Below are 27,709 nucleotides of genomic sequence, written 5' to 3' on the forward strand. Positions count from 1 at the left end.
GCCCGGTCCGGGGGCGCTGCCCCAGCGCCCCTCCAGCACCGCGGGACTGGGAGCACTGGGACCAGGCAGCAGCCCCAGCTCCCAGGTGCTCGAAGCCACCGGAATGGGGGGGGGTCCCACCGGAATGGGGGGGCCCCCCCGAGGCCCCTCTTGTGGTGTGGCCCCGTTTTGGGGTCCCCTCCCCGAGGGGGGGGGCTCAGGAGCAGCTGCTTCTCCGCCGGCGCAGCAGCGTGGCAGGGTGGCTGCCCTCGTCCTCCTGCTCGCTCTCGCAGCCGCGCTGGGGGGCACAGAGGGTTTGGAGGGCACGGGGAGGACCCCCGGGCACCCCAAGGAGGGGGCACCCCATTGCACGACCCCCCCCCCAAATACCCATTGCCCCCTCCCCAGCCTCTCACCAGCTCCTCGTCCTCCGTGCGCTGGCCGCAGAGCAGCCGCATGCGGCACAGCCGGTTGCAGGCGGACACCATGTTGTAGGAGAGCTGGGGAGGGGGGGGCAGCAAGGTTGGGGGTCCGGGGGGGGGCTCATCCCCTCCTCTCCCACCCCCAGACAGCAGCGTTACGGTGCCAACCCCGCCGTGGCCCCCTCCCCAAATGCACCCACCCAGGAGCGGAGCGCGGCGCCGTCACCCGAGCACCCCGGGGTGGTGGCACCCAGCACCGCGGTGTGTCTGTCCCCCCACCCCGGCACCACGGTGTCCCCCTGTGTCCCCCCCCCTTTTTCCTTTCACCTTCCACTTCCTCCGGGCGTTGAACTTGCGGAAGTTTTTCATGTTGATGGAGGAGCGGCTCCGCTTCGCCGCCTGCTTCCTGCTCAGGGGCTGCGGGGGCGAAGCCGGGCATCGTCCCCGCGCCCCCTCCCCTGGCACACGGTGCCCGGGGATGGGGGGGGGGACCCCCGGGGGACCCCCCCAGCCCTAGCCCTGCTCTCCCCCAGCTCCCTCTCACCTTGATCCAGGGGTGGACGAGGCACTCGGACGCCGTCATGCGCTCCCTGAAACACGAGGGGATGGGGCGGTGGGGACGGGGGGCACCTTGGGGACGGGGACGGGAACGGGAACAGGGACAGGGACGGGGACAGGGACAGGGACAGGGACAGGGTTCCTTCACCTCGGTTCCTTGACCAGCAGCTGCCGGATGAAGTCCTTGGCCATCTCGGAGGTCTGGCTGAAGTGGTGCTCCTCGAACTCGTAGGCGCCGTCCAGGACGTTGGAGAGGGTCTCGGCGTCCGTCTCGCCCTGGAAGGGGGACAAGCCGCTGAGCCTGCGGGGACACGGCGGGGACGCTGAGCACCGGGACGGCACCGGCTCGGCCACCACCCCCCCCCCATAGCACACAGCCCCCCCGTTGTGCCCCCCCTGCCTCAGTTTCCCCTCCCCAGCCCCTACTCACAGGATGTAGGTGATGACCCCGATGCTCCTGAAACACAGAAGGGGAGGGCGGGGGGGGGGTCAGGTGCTGCCCTCCGGGGGTCTCCATGGCACCCGGGGGGGGGGCTGCACCCCCAGCAGCCCCCCAGCCCCCCCCCCAGCCCCTGCTCCTCACCACATGTCTGTCGCGGAGCTCAGCGGCTCGTAGTTGATCACTTCGGGGGCTGGGGGCGAAGGCAGAGCCGGGGGGGGGCGCACATCAGAGGGGCTGGGACCCCCAGGGTGGGCACCCTGTCCCTGCTGCACCCCCCGCTCCTGCTCTGTGCCCACGGAGCTGGGGTTTTTGGGGTCCCACTGCCCCCCCCCACCCAAAGCTGGCCGGGGGGGGGGCTCGGTACCGATGTACTGGGGGGTCCCGCAGAGGCTCTTGAAGGTGACGCCGTCCTCCAGCTTCTGGGCCAGCCCGAAATCGATGATCTTGATCTGGGGCTCGGGGACGTCCTTGTCCTGCAGCATGATGTTCTCGGGCTGTGCGGGGGGGGGGGCAGGGTGAGGGGGTGGCAAACGGGGCCGGGCAGCACCCCAAAAACCACCACCACCACCCCTCACCCCACACACCCCGGGCAGGATGCGGCCACGGAGGTGCCGTGGTGAGGGTGGCACCGTGACGAAGAGGAGGAGGAGGAGGAGGAAGAGGAGGGGACACGGGGGGTGGGTTGGGGGGGGCACCTTGAGGTCGAAGTGGGCGATGTGGCGCGCGTGCAGGTACTGCACCCCCCGCAGGATCTGCGCCAGGAACCCGATGGCCTCCTCCTCCGACAGCATCTCCTTCTCGGCGATGAAGTCAAAGAGCTCCCCACCGCGCATCCTGCACGGGCACGGCCGTGGGGATCCATGGGGGGGCTCCAAAGGGTCTCCGCCGCCCCCCTCCCCACCCAGGACCCTCCCTGGCTCCCCAACTCACAGCTCCAGCACCAGCACCATCTGGCTCTTGCTGGCGAAGAGGTCGTGGAGCCGCATGATGTTGGGGTGCTGCAGGTCCCGCAGGATGCCCACCTCCCTCTCCACCTGCGCTCGCTCCAGGCCCCGCCGGCTGCCCCGGCCCCTCCGCGTCTTGATGAATTTGGCGGCGTAGAAAACGCCGGTGCTGCGCCGCCGGCACCGCCGCACCACGCCGAAATGCCCGCTGAGGAGAGAGCCCCGGAGCCCAGGATGGCAAAAAAAAAAAAAAAAAAAAAAAGGGGGGGGCTGCCCCCATCCCGCGGGACCCCCCCTCACCTGCCCAGCGTCTCCAGCAGCTCGTAGAGCTCCTCCACGCTGCCCGGGTGCAGGGCGAGCGCCGCTGAGGATTCATCCTGCCGGGGGGGCGCGGGGGGTCCCGGCTCAGCCGAATGCCTCCGGGGGGCTGCACCCAGCCCAGGACACCCCCGTAGGGCACTGTGCGCCCCCCCCCCAGGTGCATGCAGGAGGGGGTTCTCCCGTGCACATCCCTCGCCCTCCTGGCCCCCACCCTGCCTCGCACCAAAAATCACCTCCAGGAGCCCCCCCCCCAGCTCCTCCTGGCTGCGGCTCACCTGGGTGCTGTTGGAGGCCGCCCCCCCAGCCCCCCCGTCCTCAGCCATCACTGAAAAGACAAAAAGAGAAAGGGGGGCACTGGGGGGGGGGCAGCGGGGCCGGCAGAGCCCCCCCCAGCTCCTCGCACCGATGGCTTTTGGCACCGCTCCTCGCTGCGCCCGAGCAAAGAGGGGAAACCGAGGCAGGGCGCAGGGTGAAACGGGGGGGGACCCACACCCCCCCGAGCCTTCCTCCTCACCCCACCGCGCTCTTCCTCGCTGCCGGGACAAGGGGACGGTGGCACCCTGCGGTGACAGCCCCGTGGTGCCACCCTCCCGGGGGGGGGGGGGGGCACCCGGCCAGGCGCCGCTCGGTCCCCGACCCACGTGCTGGGACGCGCGTGGGGGCGGCTGCTGGCAGCGGCTGGAGCCGGGTGACCGTCCCCAGCATGTGACAGTGGCACTGGGGGGGGGCCCTGAGGGGGGGTCTGGCCGCCATCCGTGGTCACAGCATGCCCAGATGTCCCCAGGGTTAGGGGCACTTTGGCAGTTTCCTTCCAGCCCCACGGAGGACACCGCAGCGAGCGCACCGCAGGCTGAGCCCAGCCGTCAGCACGGCCCCAGGGGGGGGGGCTGCGAAGGGGACAAGGGGGGGTCCCGGGGGCAGAGCGTGCACCCTGTGTGCATCCCAGGGTGGCGCAGCTCTCCAAAGGGAGACGCAGCTGATGGAGACCAGCGGAGCTGGGCGGCTGCGCGGCACCACCCGGGAGGGGTCCCAAAAAAGCTCTCCAAACACAGGTCAGACTGCAAGGACCTCAGCCACAAAGCCCCCCCCCAGGGACTCCCAAAGCCCCCCAGGGACAATGAGAGCCCCCCGGGACCCCAAAACCCCCCTGCACTCTGCGGGCACAGCTGAGATTTGCAGCACGGGGGCTTGACGGAGCCACCCGTGTGCAAGCGGGACCCAAACTCACCGGGACCCCAACCCCACCAGGACCCCACCTCACCAGGACCCCTTACCTCTGCCCAGCTCCGGGGGCGACGTCCCCCCGTGGGACAAGACCACGCTGTGCTCCTCACCACCTCCCTGCGCAGCTCCAGCCTTCCTCCTGCAACCCACCGTGCGGGGGATTTTTTTTTTTCCCCCAAACCCCCTCTTTTCCCGGGATCCGGCTGCCGCTGGGGAGAGGCTGAGGAAAAGCAGCAGGAAGCGCAAAGCTCCGAGCGCCTCTGCTCCCACGGTCCCTGGAGAAAACCCCCCCCCCACGCTGTCCCCGCCCGGCCAGCTGCGGAGAGGAGCTGGGAGAGGCCTTGTAGGGTCACAGCGCTCGGCGTTTCCGCGCCTCGGCCCCTCGAGGGGTGGCCGGGAGCCGGCAGGATCGGGGCCGGTGCCGGGCGAGCCCTCGCTCCCAAGCGCCGCGGTCGCTCCGTCCGCACCCGTGAGCGCGAGGATTGCAAACAGGAAACCTGCCCGGCCGATAAAAATATTGTAACCCAACTGCCCGGAGGGGAAACACAGCCGAGGGTGTGAAGGTAGAGAGAGGAGGGACGGCTTTCTTAAGGTGGAGAGCGCCGGGGGGCATCGCGCCCACCCACCGCGGCCGTGGGGCTGGGGTCGCGCCGTGGGCTCCGTGCAAAGCCCCGGTGCGAGGGCTGGAAGCCAGCTCCAGCCCCAAAACCCTGCCCAGCTGCAGGGCAGAGCCGTGCAGGGGAAAAACAAGACACAGACGGGACAAATAAAGAGCTTTTTGTGGGTGCAGACGTGCTGCGGGGTGGGCGGCCAAGGGGCTGCAGCTTGCCCCCATCGGCACGGCCACCACCGGGCACAACCCGCGGCCCCCCCGGTGACCCCTCAAGGCTTTCGCAGCACGGAACCTGCACCCAAAGGTGCTCGGGGTAGAGAGGGAGGGGGGCGATGAGCCACCCCCCCCAAGTGCCCCCGCCGGCGCCGGTGCCACCCGCAGCCCCACGCCGCCTTTCCGTGACGTCGGCCCCTCCTGGCCCCGCGGTGCAGCGCCTTCGCTCGCCGCTTCCTGCCCTCGGCGGCGGCGCAACCGCGGGCGAGGCGGCAGCATTGCCCCACCGCCAGCACCCCCCAACCCCACACGGACCCCGGCTCCTGCCCCGGGTTTGGGGGTCCCGGCCGGCGGAGGTAGGTGCGAGGGCTGGGGGAGAGGGGCTGGGGTCTTCCCGGGGCGGTTCGTGGCGAGGTTTGGGGCAGAAAAGGGTGGGAAGCGCGCCCCGAGCACGGGGAGGTGCAGCAGCACGGTGACACGGAGCTGCTCGCTGTTTGTCCCCGGGGAAGGGGCTGTGGGGGAGAGGGGCTGAGGATAAAGGAGGTGAGGGGAGAAGGGAGCACGGCGAGGCTCCTGCGCGCCCCACGGCACCCATCCAGCCCTGCACGGAGCCGCCCGTGCGCGGCACGGAGAGGGGCACGTGGCGAGGCCGAGCTTTGGCTCTTCTCGAGGCCACTTCGGGCCCTTCCCAGCCCTGGAGCAGCCTCAGCCCTGCCCTGGAGCCCGGCACCGCCCGGCTGCTGTTTGCTCAGGTTGGGGCCGTTCCCTTTTGCTTTGTCAGCTTCTTCCCTGCCCCCTTCCGTGCGTTTTCGGGTGCAAGACGGGGCCGGGCGCGCCGCAGCCGCCGGTCCCCTCGGTGCTGCGTGGAGGCCGAGCTGAGCTCCCGGTCCCACGGCTCTGGGACCCACCGGGACCCCGTTCCTGGCTGAGCCCCGTGACTCAGAGATGCCTCCCGTAATCCAAACGGCCCTGGCCGCTTCCACCCCCTCCAGCATCTGGTCGGGATTAATTTTGTTTTGCTGAGCGTTGGCGGCACCCGGCCGAGCCCGGGCGCTGGGCGCACGCAGAGCCCGAGCTCACACACACATGCCCGGGGTCCCCGTCCCCTCCGTGCACAGTTTTGTGTTTCCCCATCCCCTCCCTCTCCCCTCACCGAGTTTTAGAGGTTCTCGGGGTCCCTCCTGGGGTTTTCCTCCTGGTCCCTTCACACCGAGCGGGTTCCTGGGGAGGAGGGAGGCGATGAGCTTATGGGGCAGCGCGGGGGGAGCGTGGGACCCCCGTGGAGGCTTCACCTCAGCCCGTTCCTCTTCGCGTGCCAGGGACTGGCGGCCCCATGGACGACGAGCGTCCCCTCTTCGTCACCTTCAGACCCGAGGACAACGCAGCCGGCACCCAGCAGGGGCACGGCGCGGCCCCGAGAGCGGAGCAGCCCCCGCAGCAGCCAGATGCTCAGGGCAGGGTAGGACGAGGGGCAGTGAAGGGTCCGGCCCCCCAGCTCCCCACCCCAGCACTCTCAGCCACCCGCAGGTACCGTGTCCTCCCCCCAAAAGCCCTGCGGGGACCGGCCAGCACCGCGCACCGACCCGGCCCCAATCCCACTCCCCCCCCACGGCTGGGGACTGGGACTTGGGGGGCTGGCACCAGCCACCCACCACCCCGGGGGGGGCACCAGAGCATCCTCAGGCACCCTCTGCCCCGCATCCCCTGAGCTCCAAACCCTTTTTGCTTCCTCCCAGGCGCTGCCGGGGTGGCCCCCGGCCGGGGGGGGCGCGCAGCCGGAGCTGGTGGCCCTGTGGGCGCGCACCAGGCGGTGGTTCGAGCAGACGCAGGCGGGGAGGTTGGGGGCCGAGGGCGAGCTCCCAGCCTGGTTCCACGGCTTCCTCAGCCGCAGGTGAGCAGGGGGGAGACCCCGCAACGTGGGGGGGGGGTGGGCACAGGGGAACGGGGGAGCTTCCTTCACCCACCCCACCCCGCAGGGAGACGGAGCTGCTGCTGCGGGACCGGCCGCCGGGCTGCTTCTTGGTGCGCTTCAGCGAGAGCACCGTGGGCTTTGTCCTGTCCTACAGGTGAGGGACCCCAGCCCGGGGGGCTCGGCCCCTCGTTTCGCCGCTGCTGACCCCCCCGTCCTCGTTCCCGCAGGGGCAGGGAGCGCTGCAGGCACTTTGTGCTGGACCAGCTGCCCGACGGGCGCTACGTGATCCTGGGCGAGCGCAGCGCCCACGCCGAGCTGGGCGCCCTGCTCCGGCACCACGCCACCGCGCCCATCGCGCCCTACCGCGAGCTCCTGACCGTGCCGTGCCCGCGGGTGAGGATCCGAGGATCTCCCCACCCCCCCTTTCATTGCTGTAATTAGCCCCCTTCGTTAGCCCCCGCTGCCCGCGGAGGCGTTCCTGCTTCTCGAGGGGTGCCGAGGCCGCGGGGCAGCCGGGCAAAATCAAACCTGGGCTTGGTGCCCCCGGGTCTGCGCCCTGCTCTGTGCTCACCCCAATCCTCTCACTGCAGCAGGAGAAGCCCCCCGGGGGGGTGCAGCCCCCCAGCAGCACCTCCCCATCGCCAGCGACCCCAATGGTGGCGTACAGCACCGTGGCCAAAGGGCCACCAGGAGCCAGGCAGGCGGCCGGGGACGGCACCGAGGGGGGCTCCGGGGAGGTAAAGGCAAGGCTGGGGGGGGGACGGGGGCGCTTCCAGAGCAGCTGCAGGGTGCAGGGATGTGGTTGGGGTGAGAACGGCTCCGATCCATGGGGATGGTGTTGGGGTGGGGACAGCAAAGCCCCCCCGGGGCTGCCCCCAGCCTTCCTTTTCGCTCCTTCTCTCCCTCTCCCCCAGGCTCCCAGCACCCCCCCACCGCTCCCAGCCAAGGTGGGCTCCTCGTCAGCCCCCCAGGGCCCACTTATCCGGGCCGGGAGCGGAGGGGCAGCCCCCGAGGGTCCCTCCAGCCAGCGCGAAGCCGTCCCCGCCGAGCCCCCCGAGGCCAAGTACCAGCAGCTCGTGCGCTTCCACACCTACGCCGAGCCCCGCGAGCGCGCGGAGCCGGAGGAGCCCATCCCCTTCTACGCCATGGGCCGGGGCTGTACGCCCCCCCCCGAGGAGAACGTCTACTCCGAGGTGGCCCCGGCCCAGCGGGAGCTGCCCCCCCTGCTCCCCAGGGGGGCGCGGGGTCCCCTCTCCACGCTGCCCCCCCCCAAGGCGCGGGCGCCCACCGAGCCCGCGCGCCGCCGCCTGTTCCGCAGCTTCTCCAGCCAAGCTTCCAGGAGGAGGCAGCCCCCGGCGGCTCCCAGCGCGGGTGGGGGGCTGAGAGGAGCCCCCAGCCCACCCCTGGAGGTGCGTGTCCCCCCCCCCGTCCCACCACCGAGGTGCTGGGAGCCAAGCTCCAGGTGCGGTGGCGCGGTGCCGGGCTCTCCGGCTAAGGCTATGGCACCATTTCAGGGGGGTTTTCCCTCCCCATCCCACCCCCAGGCCCCAAGGAACCCCTCCATGGAGTTTGACGACCCCATTTACGGGCAGAGGAAGAGCAGTGCCACGAGAACTGCAGCCCCCCCGGGGCACGAGGGGCAGGAGAACATTTACGAGCAGCTTCCCGGAGAGGAGCGACCCTGAAAGGTCCACGGGAAAGATCCAGCTGCCTGCCCACGCCACGTCCACCTCCTCTGCACCCCAACGAGCCCCTGCTTGTGGGGCACAGCCCCACGGAAGGAGCAGCCCCACAGCAGAAACCGGCCCCACGGCAGCCCCGGAGCCACGGGCAGCACCCGATGGATCCGCAGCGGGATCCGAGCGCCCTTCCCACGGGAGCGAAACGGCTCCGAGGGGGCAGGAAGGAGGCGTCGAATTCATCTTCGCAGAAGGAGGAGGCTATGAATAGAAGCAGGGCGGAGGACGAGGCTGCTCGAGGAAAAACAGGCGGCTCCCAGCAGGGCTGCTGCCTCCAGATCCCGACCCCGAGCTGGCCACGAGCCGGAGCGGTGCCACGAGCACAGAACTGCCCGCAGGTGCCTCCAGGCTCGGCCACGAAAAGCCACAAAAAGCCATAAAGAAAAGCCACAAACAGCCAGAAAAAAAAAAAAAAAAAGCCACGACAAGCCAGAAAAAAAAAAAAGCCAAGAAACCCAGGGCTGCCCCATGGTGTTCCCTGCACCCCCTGAACCCCGCGCTCCTCGCCCTGGCCGCGGTGCCAGCGGCTGCGGGGCTCCAGCGGGGTCCTGGTGTGGGCACAAGGGAGGCAAAAACCCGAGCTCAGAAGTGTTGGAGCCTCAAAGTGGTGAAGGGAAGGGAGGCCGGGGGTTACCTCTGGGAAAATCGCCGCTGTTTTTCCCCCCCCCCGAGCCTTCCCGAAAGCAGAGCAAGAGGCGGCCGCTGCCACCGCCCTCCGCGCAGCTCCCCTCTGGTGTTAAAAATGAGCAATTACACGAGGAAAACGGGAAAAACGCGAGCCCCTGCAAGCTGCCCTCGCCCCCAAGGCCACCAGGACGAGGTGGGCGAGACCTGGCTTTTTTACCAAAAAAAAAAAAAAAAAAGAGCAGAGAGCAAAACCCACAGAGCTGCTGCTCAGGACCACCGCGTTTGGCAAAGGCACCAAAATGAGCGGTTTTGGACCAGTTCTGCCCCAAAACAGCCAGGGAAGGCAGGAGGCTGCGAAGGTGCTTCAGCGAGAGCCCCAGAGCAGGGGAAGCAACGCCTCGAGCCCCCCGTGCTGGAAACAGGCGTGGGTTGGTTCAGTTCAAAGTTTATTCCTTTATCAAATCTCTTTCCAGAGGATTTTCAGTGTACAGAGAAGAAACGAATAAATTACTCGACAGGAACTTTATTCCGCTCGTTCAGATACTCCAAAGGGGCTCTGCGAAGTCCTAAAACATCCAGGGAGCTAAACTAGAAATGGGGTCGTCTGCAAGTAGCCTAAGAAAAGAACTCACGCAGCGGGGTTCGGGTTTTGTTTGCTTGTTTTTAACAGGTAACGTGGGAGGGGAAAAAAAAAAAAAAAAGAAAGAAAACAAGCTGCTGGAATTCTTCTAAGTGGAATAACAAATATTAACCGCCCCGCACGCTCTGGTGCACAACGAAACGAGAGGCCAACAAGATCTGGACACGGCTGCACGATTTGCAGTCATTCCACCGAGCCCAAATACCTTAAATAAAAGATTTTGTTTTAAAAAGTTGGGGCTGGACACGCTCTCCTCTTCCCAGCCAGCGGGGTCAGGGTAACACTTAATCAGATACGAGGCCTTTAGGGGGAAGGGAATTGATACAAACGAGCTGAAAAATAAATGTACAGGAGGCAGCTTTCGTCTGTGCCTGCTCGCAGGGAATGCTGCCTCGCTCACTGAGCTCCCTGCGCTGGGAACAGTCGGTTCAAGAAGCGCGGAGACCGGCTTGGTACAGCACTGGAGGCCTTGGGTCAGGGGGAGGAGGCAAAAAGGGAAAGAAAAAAAAAAAAGGAAATGACAAAATGACACACACACACCAAGCACGGACAGCCAAAAGCTCTCGGCAGCGTCTGGAGCTGGCGGAGATCCGCGCCGCTCGCTGCATGTTCCACTTTTCACTTCTGGTCCGGGCTCCGAGCTGTCTCTGCTTCTCCTCTGCAACAGGAACGTGAGCTTCCTCCCAGCACGCGTTGAGACAGCCAGCCCCGAAAACATTAACTCAGCCCCACACACACACACACAGAGAATAAATCACCCACGAGAGGAGCATGGGATTTACTCGGACAAAATTAAACAGCCACGAGGATGTTTCAAATCAAGTGACAAAAAAAATAAAATAAAACAAAACCACAAAAACCAGGCTTGCTCTCGAAACTCAGCGCCCTTCAGGAAGAAAAATTACACTCTCAACGCACAGCGAGCCCAAGGAAGGAGCAGAGTGGGCAATGGAAGTTTATTGAGACTCTGCCTGCTTCGGAGGAGGCGCAGCCCCTGCACCTCCAGGACCAGAGCTCCGAGCCTCGCACCAGTTCCCCGCAGCTGCCTCGGGGCTGCCGCCAGCTGCACCCAACAGAGCCGGGGCCAACCTTCCACGGTGCTGCTCGTGAGGACGAGGGGAAAGGTTACAGGTGGAGTTTCGGGAATGGTTTGCCTTCAACCTTCTTCCTCCTGCCCCCAGCGGACAGCGTCCTGCACGGCCTGGGCGGTCTCCGAAGGTCTGGCACCGTGGGTCACCCGGGCCAGCAGCCAAAAAGTGGGGCTGGAGGCGTTAAAATCCGTACTTGGCTTGAGTCTGCCGTCGGCTGAGCTTGTTTTCGGACCACGTGTTTTTCAGTTCCAGTTCTCTCTCCTTGGCCTGCAGGAAGGGAGCGGGGTTAGCAGCGGGTGAGCAGCGAGGCGCCGCGCGCTGAGTCAGCGGCGCTGCCCCTGCTGGTTCCAGGAGCCAGCAAAAATCATCCCAAAAAGCACGAATCCAGCCCGGCCGTGCTGAAACGCAGCTGCTTTTGGGGGAGGCTCTGGGCTGCCGTGCGGAGCGAAGGCAGGAAGGAAAGAGTCTCGTAACCGAACGCGGCCGCGCACGCGCCCGGGCAGGGAGGGGAAGGGGGAAGGTGAAGCAAAGCAAAAAGAAAAGCAGGCAGGCGCTCAGCTCGGACCCGCAGCAGGTCTCCAGCCCCCTAATTCTGTCCCCGTCGGTTCCCAGGCCACTCACCTGGTGGATCAGGTAGGTGATCTGGTGTTTCCTCCTCTGCTGCCCCGTGGGCTGGTCTCCTTTTTTCTAGAAAGCAAGAGCAAAGAACCTGAGCCTGGGGAGACACCGACACGAGACGAGAGCCTGCACAGAGGCAGTTCAGGAAGCCTTGGTTTCACGTGCAGGGCTTCGGGAAGCCCCGCAGTTCCCTTAATTATTTACACAGCACACGAGACGAGGCTCCCCCATCCCTCCCCACGCTGCTGACCGCACAGAGCCTAATACAGCTGCGGCTGTGGCCAAAACAGGAACCAAAGAAAGATCCCCAAAAGCCCAGGCAGCACTTCTGCCTCTCCTCCCGCACCTTGCTGAATGATTTCATGGTTTTCTCCTCTGTTAAGGATTTGGTCAACCACTGCTGGGCTCCACTCAGCTGGTCGTCACCCTTGATATCCACAAAGTTGATCTCTTCTCTCCCCCGATTTCGCTTCCCTTGCAGGCGTTTGAACTGAAAGAAGAAGAGAAAGGACTGAAGTTAAACACACATCACCACCACCACCACCAACATCCCAAAGCAAGCAGAGGTAGCTGGAGCCCGACCCTCTGCTCCCTGAGCATGGGGCAGGTCCCATCACCACACATCTTCCCAAGAAGGGATTTTTTCTCTAAGATGTTCTGATCTGTAGCAAAGCAGAACTCTCCTGAACTATTTAACCTCAAGGTTATAACCTCGTTTTTCCACGCAGAATGGAAAACGTTGACCCTGGCTTTGACTCGTGCTCAGGAGAAGCCCCTCAGCCTCTCAGGGCCCTTGTTTTAGTGCAAGAGAAGCACCTCAGGCTGCTGCCAGACCTACCCTGCCTCGCTCAAATCCACCTCAAAAGCGCAGAGGCCCCTCAGAGGAAGCGAGCAGCAGATGGGCTGTCTTCTGCAGCACTCACTGCTTCAGCTACCGGGGCTGGCAGCTTCTAGATTAGATCAACAATGAGAGGTGGTGTGCTGTTTGTTTTTTTTTTTTCTCTTAAATGGGTTTCTGAGCTCGAGTTCTTGAGCGTTTGAAGGCTGTGGGGAGTCCACGGCTGCGCTAGAGGAGGTACCACGAAGGTACCTGAACGCAGCTCCTCACACCTCGCCTGTCCTACACATCCCCAGCGAGAAGAGCACTGGGCTAGGTGGAAATAACAAAGCCACCAGCTTAGAAAGCAAGGAAATCCACCTGCAGCAGCCCCACGCAGTGCTGGAGGGGCTCAGCGTGCCCACGACACAGCCCTAAACCCCACGGAGCAGCGATGGGGTCCGGCCAGGCACGGAGCACAGCTCAGGACCGGGGTCCTTTGGGTCCTACAATCCTAGCAGAGCTTAAACACAAATTCCTCGAGGGGATAGAGAGCAAAGTGCCAACCGCTTCGTCGTCGAGGAAGGAGGAGTCGGTGCTCATCTCCTGCGGCGCGCCCTGGGCTGCTTCTGCCTCCTGGTAGTAGCCGCTGCTGTAATAATCCTGTCGGCAGAGGGAAACCAGTCGGTCACCACAGCAAAACGAGACTGATCCCACAGCACAGCACCCACGGGTGGCCCTGAGAGGCAGCACCAAGCCTCGTACCCCCCTCCCCGATGAGCTGCTGGCTTCTCAGCGAGGATTTTGTGCACCCTCTGGGGAGGGCAGCACGTTACGTGGTGCCTCCTCCCGTGGCAGAGGCAGTTGTTGCTTCTCATTCCTGGTTTTTTTTTTTTATTTTGTCAGAGCAAAGGCCCCGCTGAATTGCTCGAAACCAGCTGGCTGCAGCCGTCGGCCCTGGCGAGCCCGGGTTCTGCACCCAGCCAGCAGCCGGGGCAGTTCTGCCGGGGGCATTTTAACGCCAGCACGCCCATTAAACATTTATCCAGCAAAGAGCATCCGTGGCTGCGGTGCCAGAGGAGCCCTGCTCTAAGTGCTGCGGATCTCCGCTCCTCATCCCTGCGAGCTCAGCTGGGGGAGAACCCCAAAAACCCCACAAAGCCCACAAAGCCCCATCCAGCTCCCCCCTGAGGGTTCTAAACCCACCTGGTAATAAGCCCCCGGCACGCCAGCGTCCCCGTAAGCAGGGAACTGGCCGTAGGGCTGGCTGCTGTACTCCTCCCCAGCTTTGGGCAGCCAGCCGTGCTGAGCAGCGCTGGAACCCGCGCCCGTCTTGAATTCCAGCGGGGCGTTGGCAGCAGCGTCCTGGAACTGAGGCTCGGGCTCCGTCCCGGGCGGCGGCTCCTCCGCCAGCGCCGCGCCGGGGTACGAGTAGGGCTCGGAGGCCACGAGGCCGGGCTGGCTCCTGTCAGACAAGGAGAAGTAGTTCTCTGGCTCGAGCTCGTCGTCGCTGTCGTCCTCCTCCTGCGTGATCTGCTTGGTTACCTGCAGCGCGGCGCTCTTGGCGGCGGCTTTGATGGCAGAGGGGGAGGGAGTGGTGGGCACCGCCGGCTTGGACGGAGGTTTGGGTTTGGAGGAGGAAGAGGAGGAAGAGGAGGAGGAGGAGGAGGGGGTCTTGGCGGGTTTTGCCTCGCTGGCGCTGTCGGCTGCTTTCCTCGAGACAGCGTGGGGCAAAAGCAACCGGTTGGGCTCTTTCACCGTCAAGTTCTTGGGTTGAGGAAGCAGAGCGGACAAGCCGGAGCCCTCGCCGCGCCCCTGCTGAGCCCCACGCAGGGCGAGGGGATGAGAGAAATCAGAGGTGAGCCACCCCATTCCACTCAAACGACTCCCTGCCAATTATCCCCCCGCTCCTAACGACGTTAACGGCTTTCCCATCGCTCAGCACAACTTCCAGCAGCAGGGCTTGAAAGGAAAACCAGGGCTTGCCGCTATCTGCCCGCTCCCCAGGTGAAGGCATCCTTCATCTGACACCTACATGTAGGAAATTTCCCCCAAAAGGGCCTTGCCACCCCAGGAATTTTATCCCCAGACTGCTCTGCACTAATCGGAGTGACTAATTTATAAAGGAGGAAGCCCACGATGCTCAGCCGAGTGCTTATTACCTGAGAAATTCACTGAACCCAGCGTACCCGGCACTCACCTGGAGGGTATTTTTCTTCCTTGCTGGTTCATCTTCCTCCGAATCTGACTGAGAAAGAAAAACAGAGCTTAGCACAACCTGAGATATCAAAAAAACGACTTTCAGCCGCTAACAGCTTGTCAGTTTTTGCTTTGAAGAGCAGAGAGTCGCAGCAGCACGGCTCTGGGCTCAGGACCTGCGAGGACCGCGGCTGAAAAGCAACAGCGGGGCTGTGGTCAGGCTCCGCCACGCTCCTGCTGAGGCATCTGAGGCAGAGCAAGAGAGAAAAAAGATAAAAGTGCTGCCCACAGCACACACAGCCACGGGACCTGGCGTTATTTAGAGGCAGCCGCGTCTCCTGTGGTCAGGGCAGGGGCAGAAAATAAAACAAGGGGGGGAAAAAAAAAAAGAAAAAAGCTTTGCAAAGAAGGCAGCATCACCTCGTGCAGCCTCCTCGGAGCAAGAACCAAAGGCTGAGCTTGGTTATCCAAAATGGGGAGCAAAAAGGGGATTTGTAAACCCAAATCCTGATTTTTCAAGGTGTTTTTTTTTTAGTGCTGAGCAGCCTCGATCATTTTCTGGCTCGGCAGAGCACTTTGCAGGGATTACAGGAAACGAGGAGCTCTGCCAGCTCGCTGCCTGAATTATAGAACAGGCCCAGGAAGGAGGCCACGCGTAAATAAAAGAAGTCGGGAGCCGCAATCAAACCTCGTGGCTGCGATTCGGGGAGAGGAGCCAGCCCAGGAACCTCCCAGAAGGGGCAACCCAAAGGGGCAGGAGGAGGAAGAGGAGGATGGGGCGAGGAAGGCAGCCAAAGGCAGAGGGATTTGGGGAATTTGGGTTTTGAAGGTGTTCCTCTTCGCCACCACGAGGACCTGCAGCGCTTCTGTCAGAGCTAAGGGGTGGGGAAGGAGAGGGAGGGAGGAATCTCCGCTCCCTCGAGCTTATTTCAGCCATCCGAAGAGCAAGGAGGGGGCCAAGAGCCCTGACTGGGGGTTATCAGGGAGCTCCTGTCGCCAGGTGCTGCAACAAAGCCAGGAGGCACAAAGTGGGGGTGAGGGGAGGGGATGAACCCCAAACTGCTTCCTACGAGGGTGCCCCGTGCGTCCCGCAGCCTGGCACGTGGGGATTGCTGCCAGGATGGGCTGAAAGGCTTCAAATTGGATGGGAAATGGGAGACGGGAGACAGGGAGAGCCCTGGGGCCTTCCTCCCATCCCACCCCCTGATGGATTCAGCTGCCCCTCTGCTGTTTTGGGAGCAGGAGCTCCCCAGTTTGCCAAACTGGGCTGGCTGCTGACACTGGTGGGCAGTGACACGGCTCGGGGCCACACATCCCTCTCACCCTCTCTTGCCGTGTCCCTACAAAGCCAGAGGTGCCACCCCGAGCGATGGGGCAGCTCCCCCGTGTCCCCAAAACGCCGACCCTAAATCCACAACCCCGGCAGGACAGACGGACAAAGTCCCACGTGGGCCCTGGGATGGGAAGAGCCGCGTCGCTGCCAGGTCCCAGCGTGGTTGTGGCGCTCAACGGGGACACAGACATAAAAATAAAAAGGGGGAGGGAGCTGGGGGGCTCTGCTCCTGGCACCAGTGATGGTGTGGGTGCTGCAGAACCCCATAAAACACGGGGCAACCCTAAAAAAAAGAAGGAAAAGCGGAGAGAGGAACGATTACCTCGAGGTCTGGAGGACACCTAGAGTCTTTAGGGAGACAAACACCGGGCTGGCGGGGAGAGGCGCGGATCCCACAGCAAACAAAAGAAGAGGAGGAAGAGCAACGCGGATTTTGGGGACACCCCAACCCCGGCCCCGCGGCTGCAAAGCGTGGGGAATAAAGCAGGGTGCGGCTGATGGGGGGTTTGGGGGGGCAAAACGGTTGTAAATCGGGTTTTTTGCTCCAGTTTAACTCCGCAAAGAGCTTTAGGATTAGGGCCGGCAGCCGGCCCAGGGCTCCCTGCCACCAGCACCATACTCACATCTCCCTCCTGCAGCTCGGGCACCACGATCCTCACCGGCTCCGTCCTCTTCTTCGCCCTGGGGAGGCTCAGATCCCCCCCAGCCCCAGGGGGGGTGTTCCTGGGGGGGGGCAGCAGCAGCAGCCCCCCGGACCTGGGTCGCTGCTCCTCGGGACCCCCAGATGAAGAGGCCGAGCCCGGGGGGGCCCCAAAGGCCTTGAGGGGACCCGGGGGGCCCGTGAGGAGAGGAGGAGGCGGCGGAGGAGAAGGGGAGGGGGGGGGGGGGAAGCCGCCGGGAGGGGGCCGGGAGGTTTTGGGGGGGGGCAAAGCGGCGAAAAGGCCCCGAGGCCGAGGCAGGGCGGCCTCCTCCTCCTCATCATCATCATCATCTTCATCCCCTTCCTCCTCCTCTTCCTCCTCCTCCTCCTCCCCCGCGGCCCCCTCCGCGTCGCTGTCCTCCTCGCTGCTGGCGTAGGCCACCAGGGACATGGCCCCCCCCCGGCCAGGCGCTACGCGAGGCCGGGGATCCGCCCCGCCCGCCTAGGCCGCGGCCTACCGGGGACGAACAAGGGAAGGGGGGGGCGAGTCTAAGCCCCCATGGAGACCCCCCCCCGGCCCCGCAGCAGCCTCCGCGGCCTCAGCGCTCGCAGATAATGGCCGCCGGCCGCGCTCGATCCCCCCCCCTCCTCCTCCTCCTTCCCCTCCGCCTCTGCTGCCGCCGTTGCCCGGCCGCCGAACTACAACTCCCGGCAGGCCCCGCGCGCCGCCCGCCGCCCGCTTCCCAGCGGGCCCCGCCGCGGGGCGTCATGGGAAGTGGAGTCCGCGAGTAAGGGCGGGAGGTGGGGATGGGGGGGATGAGGGAGGGGGGGGGAAGGAGCTGACATGGCGGCTGGGCGGGGAGGCCGGGGGCCGCCTGGAGGCCGCGTGGTGAGGGCGAGCGGCTGCCCCCGCGGGGAATAAAGGCCTCGGGGCCTCCCCCTCGAGGCCTCCCCGTCGAGGCCCGGCGGGCTCCGCTCTCCCCTTCCCGTGCCTCGCGCCCACCCCCCGCCGGACTACAACTCCCAGCAGCCCCCGCGCCGCCCCCCCACCCGCAGGCCGCGCAGCCGAGTGAGGGCGGCTCGAGCGGGGACTACAACTCCCAGCGTGCCCCGCGCCCCGCCGCCATCTTGGGGCCGTTGTCACGGCGAGGCCCCGGGCCCGGTGCCCCCCCCCCCCCCCCGCCCGGTGCAGCCATTTGCTGAGCGGCGCCGAGCGGGGCACGGGGAAAATGGACGCGGGGCCGTGTCCGGGGCCTTGGGCAGGGCGTGAGGCACGGGGCGGTGTGAGGAGACGGGCACCGGCCCCAAAACCTGCCCCGCTTCTGTACCTGCGCCTGTGCTGGTCCCATAACGTGCCACGGTCCCGTACAGTGCTCTGACCCCGTAACGTGTCCCAGTCCTGTACGCTGCTGCGACCCCATAACCTGGTCCCATACACTGCACCAGCCCTGTAACCTGCTTTGGCCCCATACACTGCTCCGACCCCATAACCTGCCCCAGTCCTATACACTGTTCTGACCCATAACCTGTCCTGGTCCTATACACTGCTCTGACCCCATAATCTGCCCCAGTCCCATACACTGCTCCGACCCCATAACGTGCCCTGGTCCCATACAATGCTCCAATCCCATAACCCAGTCCCGTACACTGTTCCAACCCCATAATGTGCCCTGGTCCCATACACTGCTCTGACCCTGTAATGTGTACCAGTCCCATACACTGCTCTGACCCCATAACATGGCCCAGTCCCGTACGCTGCTGCGACCCCATAACCTGGTCCCATACACTGAACCACCCCATAACCTGCCCCAGTCCCATACACTGCTCCAACCCCATAACCCGTCCCAGTCCCAAACACTACACCGGCCCTGTAGTCTGCCCAGGTCCCATACCTGTGCCTGTCCTGATCCCATACACTGCTCTGACCCCATAATCTGTCCCATGCACTGTGCCTGTCTCATATCCGTTTGTGTTCTGGCCCTATAACCTGCTCTGGCCCCAATCCTACACCCCACTCTGGTCCCATACCTGTCTGTGTCCCAGTCCCATAACCTTTGCCTGTCCTAGTCCCATACACTGCCCCGGTCCCATACACTGCTCCTGCCCTGGCCCCATATCTGCTCCTGTCCCAGTCCCATAACACCTCAACCCCATAACCATTTGTGTCCAGCCTCCCACACCTCCTCCTGCCCCAATCCTCGGGCTGCGCTGGAGGAAGATGAGGATGACAATGATGAGGAAGATGCTCCTGCATCTGTGGGGCCGGTTTGGCTTCCCCCATGTGGGTCCCAACCCCTTTCCCCCTAATTATGGCCTCCCCCTGTGCCCGAACGGCAAGCCCCACTCTCGGCCCTGACATGTGGCCCCACTGTGCTCCCCCTGGCCATGGGGACGCGATCCCAGGAAGGGAAACGGGAGAGACCCCATAAACAGCGGGGCCGCACGAGGGGCGCGGGTGCTATGGGGCCGTGATGGCAGGGACCAGAGGGATGAGGGTCCAGGGGGGTCTTTGGGTCGCCTTCGCCTCCCCAAATTCTTGGGGCTGGTGGCACCCCCTTGGCAATGGGGTCCTGTGCCCCCTCCTGCTGCTTGTCTGAGCAGTTTTGGGGCTGATTAGGAGAAATTTGGGCAAGAAAAGAGGGTGGGGGCTGCAAGGAGAGTCACCTCTGTGCAGAACCCCAAGGAGAGCATTTGAGGGGGTTTTGGGGGGGACACGCAGGAGGGAACCCCCCCCCAGCACCCCAAAATTTGACCCTCCAGCACCCAAAGATTCCCCTTCGTGCCTCATGTGGCGCACCCGGGGTAATCCCGGTACCTGCACAGTGCCAGGGAGTTTCTAAAAAAAATATTTGGGATTTTGGGGCTTTTCTGGGCAAAAAAAAAAAAAACAAAAACACATGAAAGCACCCCAATTTAGGATTCGGGACTACGGAGATGCACCAGCAGCCTGGTGCCCCTTCCCTGAGCAGGAATTAAAACTCTGTGTTTTAATTAATTTCCCAAATTTCTTCCCAAATTATTTCCCAATTTTCTTCCCAAATTAATTCACAATTCCCAATTTTCTTCCCGAATTAATTCCCAAATTTCTCCCCAAATCATTTCCCAAATTTCCAAATTTCTTCCCAAACTCCCAGTTTTCTCCCCAAATCATTTCCCAAATTTCTCCCCAAATCATTTCCCAAATTCCTTCCCAAACTCCCAATTTTCTCCCCAAATCATTTCCCAAATTAATTCCCATATTTCTTCCCAAATCATCTCCCAAATTACTTCCCAAATTAATTCTCAAACTTCTTCCCAAATTAATTCCCATTTTTCTTCCCAAATTACTTCCCAAATTCCCAAATCTCTTCCCAAATTATCTCCCAAATTAATTCTCTAATTCCTTCCCAAATCATTTTCCAAATTAATTCCCAAATTAATTCTCCAATTTATTCCCAATTTTCTTCCCAAATTACTTCCCAAATTCCCAAATCTCTTCCCAAATTATTTCCCAAACTCATCCCCAAATTTCTTCCCAGATTCTTTCCTAAATTAATTCCCCATTTTCCTCCCAAATTAACTCCCAATTTTCCTCCCAAATTAACTCCCAATTTTCCTCCCAAATTAACTCCCAGTTTTCCTCCCAAATTAACTCCCCATTTTCTCCCCAGATTAATTCCCAATTTTCTCCCCAAACCCTTCCCCAAACCCTTTCCCAAATCCCTTCCTTCCCAAACTTCTCGCACAAAAGGAGCCGAGCACCCCCCTAGAAAAAAAAAAAACACCCCCCTTAGCCCCACGCATGGCTAATTAGGGGCGTGTTAATTATTTTTGCAGACGTGACCCTACACGAGGCGGGGGGGGGGGGGCGCGCAAACGGGAGCGCGCTTGCGCCAGGGCGGCCAAGGGAGCGCGGAGCGCCTCGAGCGGCGGGGAGGGGATTTTTTTTTTATTTTTTTTTTTTTTTTTCCCCTTTTTTTTTGGTTGGGGGGGGGGGGGGGGGGGGGAAAGAAGAAGGGATTTGGGGGGGGCCGGGGGAGGGCGCAGTTGAATTCAAACACAAACAACTGCATGGGGCAGGGGCCCGCCGCGCCGCGCCGCTCCTAGCACCGGGGCCGCCGCCCCCCCCCCCCCCCGCGCCGTGCTGCGGTGGGGGCCGCCGCCTTCCTCCCCCCTCCCCCTTTTTTTCCCCCCCCCCCACGCTTTTTACCCCCCCCACACCCCCTTTATCATTTTTTTTTTTCATTTTCTTTAATTTTTTATTTTTTTGCCGGGCTCCCAAACTTCGCCCTTTTTTTTTTTTTTTTTTTTTTTTCCCCTCCCTTTTTTTCCTTCCCCCCCCCCCTTCCCCTTTATCCCCCCCCCCCCCCCCAAGCCCTAATTGCCCCCCCCCCCGGCAGCCACCATGTCCCGGTCCAACCGGCAGAAGGAGTACAAATGCGGGGACCTGGTTTTCGCCAAGATGAAGGGCTACCCGCACTGGCCTGCCCGGGTAAGCACCGAGGGGGGGGGACACGGGGGGGGGACACACACTTTTTAGGGTTGGGGGGGCCACCTTTGGGCTTTTATTTTTTGTAATTTCCATTTTTCACGGGCGAACGTTGGCTTGGATCTCCCCGGGGAAACAATGTGCCCCCCCCCACACCCCCTTGGTACAGGCAGGTGTGTGCAAAAAGGGGGGGGGGGACACGAGTGTGTGTGCCCCCCCCCTCTATGAGAGCACGTGGGGGGGGTAAATGGGGTTTTATTTTGGGGGGGGTGAAGTGTCCTGGTCGCATCCTGCCCCCAATGGGAGAGGGGGGGCACACACACGTGGGGGGGGGGGGGACAAACGTGGAGGGAGGCCATAGAGATGGGGGGGTCACACAGACATTGGGGGGGGGGGTCACATACATTGGGGGGGTCACACACACACATTGGGGGGGTCCCACACGTGGGGGGGGGTCCCCAACCCTCCACGTGCCCACGGGGACAAGTCGGGGGCGGGCGGGGGGGGAGGTGGATTTTAGGCGGATTTTAGGTGGATTTTAGGTGGATTTTACCCCCCCCAAACACTGTGGCTTTATTTAGGGCTGGGGGGGGGCTTTCCCTCGACCCCCCCACACCACCACAAGCTCCTTGAGCCCCCCCCAAAAAAAATAAAACCCGGCCTGGCTGCAGAGGGTGCAGGGCCGCGCTGTGCCCACACGGCCCTGGCTTTTTGGGGGGGGGGGGGGCGGATAAATTTTGGGGGGTGGGCAGCGAAAGGGGAAGGTGGAGGAGCCCCCCCCCAGCCATGGGTGCCCCCCCCCCCCGGGCTCTTTCCCCTCCCTGGGCCTGGCCAACTTTTGTTTGGTTTCTGGGGATTTTGGCGGCCAGGCCGGGGAGGGGGTGGGGAGCCGCTGGCTTTTGGCACCGGCCCCCGAAACGCGCACTCGAAAGCGCCTTCTCTTGGGGGGGGGGGCCCAGAGGCCTCCCTGCACCCTCTGCTCGATGGGGGGGTCCCCACGAGCCCCCCACAAACCCCCCCCAGGACCCCCCCATCCCCGCCACCGAGGCCTGGAAGCGCCAGGCTTCGTTCGGCCTCCGCTTCAAAACACCGAAAGGAATCAAACCAAACCACCCCAAAACCTCATGGTCGCGCCCCCCCAGGACCCCAAAACCCCCCCCAGGACCCCCCCTCAGGGCCTGGCTGTGGGGTTGGGGGCCGGGGGGGGGCAACCTGAGCCCCCTCGGCCGCTGAGTAATCCCATTTCTCGCTCCAGCGGAGCGGGCAGGGCCCGTGACTAATGGGGCGCCCTAAAGAAACGCCCCCCGGCCCCAGCCCCATGGGGGTGTTTGGGTTTTTTTGCCCCCCCCCCCCAGGACCCCAAAACAAGCATGGACAAAACAGGAGCAGGAGGTGGTGGAGAAACCGAGGGCAAAGAGGCGCCGGGGTTGGTTTCCCCACCACGTGTGCCTGGGTCCCGTCCCCCCCCCCCCTAAAAAAAGCACCGGCAACACGAGCGGCCCCGGCTCAGCCCCCCCCCCCCAAGTTTTGTTCCATCTTTCACCAAAAACCCCTGATTTATGCCTGGAAACCTCTCCCGAGGGGAAACTGAGGCAGGGGGGCTGGCACCACCAGGGCCCAGTAGGGGTTTTGCTGTCCCCCCCCCCTCCTGGGGTGCAAGCGGCTGGGGACGGCGGTGGCACCCCATTCCCTGACCCCATAAGCTCTCCCCCCCTCATGCCATGGCCAGGCCCTTCTTTTTTACAGCCCATTATTTATTTTTTATGAGGACCGGTGCTGCTGCAGGGCCCCGAGTGTCACCCACCCCCTTCACCAGCATTCAGGGCCTTTTTGGGGGCATTCGGGGCCTTTTTGGGGCCTTTTTGGGGTGGGCAGGCTCAGGCCCCCGGGGACGAGCTGAGCCCCCGCAGCGATGCCCTTTGAGGCCAGCTGGCACCAGTGGCAGCCGGGTGGGTGCGTGTGGCCCCCCACGGGCTGGATCCACGTTAATTAATTAACGAACTCCCCCTGCCCGCCCCCAAATCGCCACCCCTGTCCCCAACGGGGCCTGGCACGGCCGGGGCCCAGCTGGGCAGCTCCCAGCCCCGCTCCGGGCACCGGTTGCAAAGTCCAGGAGCAGAGGTTGGGGGCAGAGTCCGTGCGGGGGGCGGGGGGGGCACGCTCATCCTACCACCCCAGCCCCTTTTTTTTATTATTTTTAATTCATTTTGAATTTATTTTGAATTTCTTTTGCCCCCCCTTGCAAGGACAGGATGGTGACACCCCCTTCCCGGTGATGCCCCCGGGTGCTTCAGCAGCCGGGTGGGCTCCGGCCCCCTTGTCCAGGGGGGGTCCCAGGGGGTCGGGGGGGGGCGTTTCCAGCCCCCCCCCAGCTCCTGCCCGCGCTGCTGTTGGGGTATCTCGGCCCCCAGCCCCTTATCTCCCCTCCCCAAACTTCCCCGCCCGCCGCTGCGCCTGGAGATGCCGCGGCCTTTTCCAGGAGGACACAGTTTTGGGTGAAAAAAGGCCAGATAAGGGGCTATCGCCCGTTGGGTGCCGCCTGTGGCGCGCGCCCTTTCTACAAGGGACCGGCCCCCAGCACCCTGGGGACATTCAGCAGTCACCGAGGGGTGGCCCCATGGCGTGGGGGGGGGTCCCCAAACCCCCCCCTATTCCACGGGGTCCCCGCCGCGCTCCCTTTGCCCACCCACGACCTTGGCCAAGGACGGCTCCCGCTGTGGGGCCGGGGACGTGGCACCGTGCAGCTGGGGGGGGGACAAACTCGGGGACGGTGGCACCCCAGGGGTCCCCGTCCCCGGGGGGGGGCTGTAGGGCCGAGCACCGGGGGCTGGAGCCACCGCGGTGGCCCCACGTGCGCCGCCTCTGCTTGGGGATGGAGGTTTTAAAAATAGCCGGGCCCGCTCCCAAGGCTTTGTAGCCACGTTGGGGCTGGTTTTGTCCCCCCCCCAGGGTGAAACCGAGCTCGAAGGAGCCTCTTCTTTTCCATAGGAGCCAGGGCAGACAATGGGGTGGCACTGGGGGCCCTAAAGGGCTCCGGGGGGGGCCCGCGGTGGCCTGGGAGCGACCTGCAGAAACGTGATCCGCGCCCAAACGTCCCCGCTGCTGGCGGGGCCGGGCTGGCCGCCCGCCCTCTGACTCAGATTTTCTCCTCCCGTCCCCGTCCCCCCCCCCAAGCACCAAATGGGGACGGAGCCCGGTGGCGGGCAGGGCTCCGGCACCAGGGGCGCGACGGCGAGGCCGAGTTTGGTGCCGGTGGGGTCCGATTCTCGCCCCGTTCCCCATCCCGAATCCCCCAAATGGGCCCGGGAGCTGCGCCGTGGCCCTCGGAGGGCTCCCACGTGTGGGCCATGGCCCCGGGCCCGGGGGTGCCAGCGAGTGGAGGCACGTCCCCGAGCCCAAAACGCGCCGAGGGATCCGGGAAGGAGGATGCAGGGAGGAGGGCGTGGGGCTGGGCGCTGCCCGCGGTGGCCCCACACCCAGGGCTCGGTGCCCCGGCACAGCACCGGGTCCCTGCTGGTCACCAGAGCACCCTAGGGTGGGGTTTTGGGTGCTGGGTGCCCCCCCGAGCTGTGCGTGGGCAGCAGGGAGGGCATGGGGACGTCCCCCACGAGTGTCCCCGTCCCCGTGGGGAGTCCCCAGCTCGGGCATCCCACCCCAGCAGCCCTCAGACGTGCCAGGAGGAAGGGGACAAAAAAAAAAACCAAAAAACCCGGTGGCAGAAAACTGGGGAAACTGAGGCAAGGTCGCGCCGTGAGTCAGCAGCGGGACCCCGCAGGGTTTTGCTCTCCCACCCCGCTCCCCGGCGAGCCCCCCGCCCGTTTTGTCTCCTTCCCCCTTTCCTTCGAGGCTTTCTGGGGAATTTATGGCCGCGCTGGCTGGAGCCGGGGGGGGGGGGTTTATTTTTAGACGCTATAAAAAGCTGCTGGTGCTGCTGGTGCCACGCTCCCCGCGTGGCGCGCCGGGAATATTCCCGCTGGGTGCCACGGCACCTGCTGCCGGGGGGCTGCTCGCCCACCCGGGGGGGCTCTGGGTGTCAGGGCTGCCCCCCCCCCCGAGGGCCGGGCTGGAGTTGTTCATCCTGCGTGCGGCCGGGGCCCCGATTTTGCTGAGCTCGATGCGTCTGAGCCCGTCTAGACAAGGGCTTAGGGCGGCCGCTCCTCGCCGTCCCCTCGGGGTGTTCGCGGGGCTGCCGCCGGCTCGGGAGCGGGGAGGGGGCGGCTGCGATGCCCCAAATGGATCCAGGCACCTTCCCCATGGTGTCAGGGGTCGGGAACGGGGACACGAGGGCCAGGATGGTGCCCTGGGAGGTCCCGGTGGCTGCGCCCTCACCTTCTCCTCTTTTTTTTCACCTTCTCCTCTTTTTTTTCACCTTCTCCTCTTTTTTTTCACCTTCTCCTCTTTTTTTTCACCTTTTCCTCTTTTTTTTTGTGCAGATCGACGAGATGCCAGAAGCCGCAGTGAAGTCGTCCTCCAACAAATACCAAGTCTTCTTCTTCGGGACCCACGAAACGTGAGTGGGGCCCTGCCACGAGCTGGGGGGGCTAACGGGGAGAGATCCGGCCCTTTGGGGTCTCCATCTCCATGGGGCAGTGACGCTGATGGACCAGGGCAGGAGGTCGGGGTGGTCCTGGGGGCATAGGGTGCTGCAAAGCTGGGGAAGGAGCCGGTGGGGTGGTCCGGGGGGTTTTGGGGGAGAGGTGGGACACCCCAGCTGCCGTTTCTCATCGCTTTTCCCCCGAGCAGGGCATTCCTGGGGCCCAAAGACCTCTTCCCCTATGAAGAATGCAAGGAGAAGTTTGGGAAACCCAACAAAAGGAAAGGGTTCAGCGAAGGTTTGTGGGAGATCGAGAACAACCCGACCGTCAAAGCCTCCGGGTACCAGGTGGGTGGCGATCTGCCGGCTGCAGCCCCCCCGTGGCCCCCTCCCCGGGCATCCCGGCCCCCTTTTCTAAGCCCCGGTGTCACCCCCAGCCCACCCCGAAGAAGACCTGCCCCGAGGACGCCGAGCCCGAGCGGGAGCCGGAGGGTGACGGGGAGAAGAAAGGCAACGCGGAGGGCAGCAGCGACGAGGAGGGGAAGCTGGTGATCGACGAGCAGTCCAAGGAGAAGAACGAGAAAGCCGGGATCAAGAGGAAAGCAGAAGATGCTTTGGAGGTAGGGGGGGCGGCGGGGATGGGGGGGCAAAGGGCAGGGGGCAAAGGGCAGGGCTGAGCCGAGCTCCCCGCGCCCAGGACTCCCCCAAACGCACCAAGGAGGCGGAGGGGCAGGAAGGGGAGAAGAAGGTCGACAACGAAGAGGCCCCCAAGGAGGAGCCGAAGCCCAACCCAGCCGAAGGCGAGAAGGAGAAGAACAGCGACGCCGCCGGCGTGCCGGACGCCAACGAAGCCAAGCAGGAGGGCAAGGACAAGGCGGAGGAGGTCAGAGACCACAAGGAGAGGTGAGGGCGGTGAGCGGGGTGCCCCCCAGCCCCCCAAACTGGGCTCTCCTCCACCCACCTGGGCACAGGGGTGTGGATTTGGGGGTCCTTGGGCTGTGTCCCCAGTGGGGGTCTCGAGATCGTGAGGTTTGTGACCGAGCACCCGGTTTTCTTCGTCCCCGCAGTCCGTAGAGGCCTCCCCGGCGAGCTGATCTCCTGCCCCTTCCCCGCTGGGCTCCCCTGGGTGCTGCCCCGTCTCGCCCTCGTCGGCTCGTCAACGGCCGCGGCTCCGGAAACGAGAAACAAACGGGAAAAAAAAAGAAAAAAAAAAAGAAAAAAAAATAAAATAAACGAGAGAAATGAAGAGAAAACCCGGTAACGATAACCCCTGAACCGACCCGCATCTCCTGGCCCCGCCGTCGCAGGGCGCATGCTTTGTATTAGTGATTTCTAGGGGGCTGATCAGTTGATTTGAAATAAAAGCGATTCATGCCTTTTTAAAGCGCTTCTGCCCGGTGTTTTTTGTCTGGGGGGGCCGTTTCGGGCCCCTTTGGGCTCAGTTTCACCTTCTCGGTGCCCGAAGGAAATGCAGAAAGGGCCCGGAGCTGGAAGGGGGGGAGAAAAATCAGCAAGAGAGGGGAGGGAGAATGGCAGGAGGAAGATTTGTACAGGAGGGGTTTTTATTAATGGGGAAAATCACCATTCTGCAAGAAAATGCCACGGGGGGGGGGGCTGGGATGGGAGCCGTTGCCCCTCACAAATGCTTCGTCCCCACCGGTGGCTCCTTGAGGGGGGGGCTCGGTGGGGATCCCGGTGCCCAAAGCCCCCCGGGAAGGTGCCCAAATCCCTTGGGAGAGCCCCGTGGGTGCGGGGCCGGGAGCAGCAGCAGAAAATGGAGCCGTGGCCGGGGGCCAGCCCCGCTCCCAGCCCCCAGCGCCGCTGCTGCCCCCCCCCCGGGCACTGGGGACCCCCAGGGACCCCTCAGGGCCCCCCCCCCCAGCCATGGGGGGAACCCCCAGCCCCCTGTCCCCAGGCCTCGGCCACCGCCACAGCCCCGCTTGGGGTCCCAGGACTGGGCCTGGGGAGCAGTGGGAGGCCTGGGGGGGGGCACTGGGGGGCAACTGGGGGGGGTGAGGGGCAACTGGGGGCAGATTGGGGGGGGCTGTAATGGCGGCCATGGGGGCAGGGAGCTGGGGTAGGGCGACCCCGCGGCCTCACCGCCGCCCCCAAAGCCCTGCCCCAGCTCCCTGCCCGCCCCGGGGGTCTTTTCGGTGGGACTGGGCCGTGCTGGAGTGGGGGGGTACTGGGGAAACTGGGGGGAGGCCGCGTGGACTACAACTCCCAGCATGCCCCGCGGCGTAGGCAGCGAGAGGGAGGGGTCAATGGCGGCGCGCTCCCGTGATGCACCGCGCCAGCGGCGGGCCACGAGGGGGAGGAAGAGGAGGAGGAAACGGGGGGGGGGAAGAGAACTACAACTCCCATCATGCCCCGCG

At 64.1% G+C, this 27,709-nt stretch overlaps 3 protein-coding genes across 3 annotated transcripts; 1 reads left to right on the forward strand and 2 right to left on the reverse strand.

The window, feature by feature from the left end:
• Positions 1–196: 196 nt before the first annotated feature.
• On the reverse strand, positions 197–3,190 carry LOC116499714 (death-associated protein kinase 2-like). Its single transcript, XM_032204538.1, has 13 exons — positions 3,181–3,190; positions 2,942–2,991; positions 2,646–2,722; positions 2,332–2,553; positions 2,097–2,235; positions 1,766–1,895; positions 1,543–1,591; positions 1,390–1,416; positions 1,108–1,260; positions 946–991; positions 729–818; positions 396–479; positions 197–277 (listed from the first exon to the last, which is right to left on the reverse strand). Exons 2-13 carry the CDS (start codon positions 2,987–2,989, stop codon positions 197–199), a joined length of 1,146 nt encoding a protein of 381 aa, XP_032060429.1. The 5' UTR covers positions 2,990–2,991; positions 3,181–3,190.
• A 6,311-nt stretch (positions 3,191–9,501) lies between these two features.
• Positions 9,502–17,010, reverse strand: PRCC (proline rich mitotic checkpoint control factor). Its single transcript, XM_032204474.1, has 7 exons — positions 16,316–17,010; positions 14,361–14,408; positions 13,367–13,975; positions 12,728–12,823; positions 11,690–11,833; positions 11,347–11,412; positions 9,502–10,992 (listed from the first exon to the last, which is right to left on the reverse strand). The coding sequence occupies exons 1-7, from the start codon at positions 16,781–16,783 to the stop codon at positions 10,906–10,908; spliced, it is 1,518 nt and encodes a 505-aa protein (XP_032060365.1). The 5' UTR covers positions 16,784–17,010; the 3' UTR covers positions 9,502–10,905.
• Positions 17,011–20,688: 3,678 nt separating this feature from the next.
• HDGF (heparin binding growth factor) lies at positions 20,689–26,718 on the forward strand. The gene is made up of 6 exons (XM_032204398.1): positions 20,689–20,803; positions 25,234–25,310; positions 25,544–25,682; positions 25,772–25,954; positions 26,032–26,237; positions 26,402–26,718. Exons 1-6 carry the CDS (start codon positions 20,717–20,719, stop codon positions 26,406–26,408), a joined length of 699 nt encoding a protein of 232 aa, XP_032060289.1. The 5' UTR covers positions 20,689–20,716; the 3' UTR covers positions 26,409–26,718.
• The last annotated feature ends 991 nt before the right edge of the window (positions 26,719–27,709 follow it).

This window comes from Aythya fuligula, chromosome 28 (genome assembly GCF_009819795.1).
Source record: "Aythya fuligula isolate bAytFul2 chromosome 28, bAytFul2.pri, whole genome shotgun sequence".
Taxonomy (NCBI): domain Eukaryota; kingdom Metazoa; phylum Chordata; class Aves; order Anseriformes; family Anatidae; genus Aythya; species Aythya fuligula.

What these genes read in the sequence shown, in the direction of transcription:
- LOC116499714 (XM_032204538.1), bottom strand. Translation starts at nt 2,989, where the DNA reads ATGGCTGAGGACGGGGGGGCTGGGGGGGCGGCCTCCAACAGCACCCAG. An exon ending in CGGGACCCCCCAGTACATCG is followed by an intron (nt 1,592 to 1,765) that starts GTACCGAGCCCC and finishes CTTCGCCCCCAG; the next exon opens with CCCCCGAAGTGATCAACTAC. An exon ending in GGGGTCATCACCTACATCCT is followed by an intron (nt 1,261 to 1,389) that starts GTGAGTAGGGGC and finishes GTGTCCCCGCAG; the next exon opens with GCTCAGCGGCTTGTCCCCCT.
- PRCC (XM_032204474.1), bottom strand. Translation starts at nt 16,783, where the DNA reads ATGTCCCTGGTGGCCTACGCCAGCAGCGAGGAGGACAGCGACGCGGAG. An exon ending in GGAAGAAAAATACCCTCCAG is followed by an intron (nt 13,976 to 14,360) that starts GTGAGTGCCGGG and finishes GGGGCTCAGCAG; the next exon opens with GGGCGCGGCGAGGGCTCCGG. An exon ending in CCATGAAATCATTCAGCAAG is followed by an intron (nt 11,413 to 11,689) that starts GTGCGGGAGGAG and finishes CTTGCTTTCTAG; the next exon opens with AAAAAAGGAGACCAGCCCAC.
- HDGF (XM_032204398.1), top strand. Translation starts at nt 20,717, where the DNA reads ATGTCCCGGTCCAACCGGCAGAAGGAGTACAAATGCGGGGACCTGGTT. An exon ending in ACCCGCACTGGCCTGCCCGG is followed by an intron (nt 20,804 to 25,233) that starts GTAAGCACCGAG and finishes TTTTTTGTGCAG; the next exon opens with ATCGACGAGATGCCAGAAGC. An exon ending in AAGCAGAAGATGCTTTGGAG is followed by an intron (nt 25,955 to 26,031) that starts GTAGGGGGGGCG and finishes CCCCGCGCCCAG; the next exon opens with GACTCCCCCAAACGCACCAA.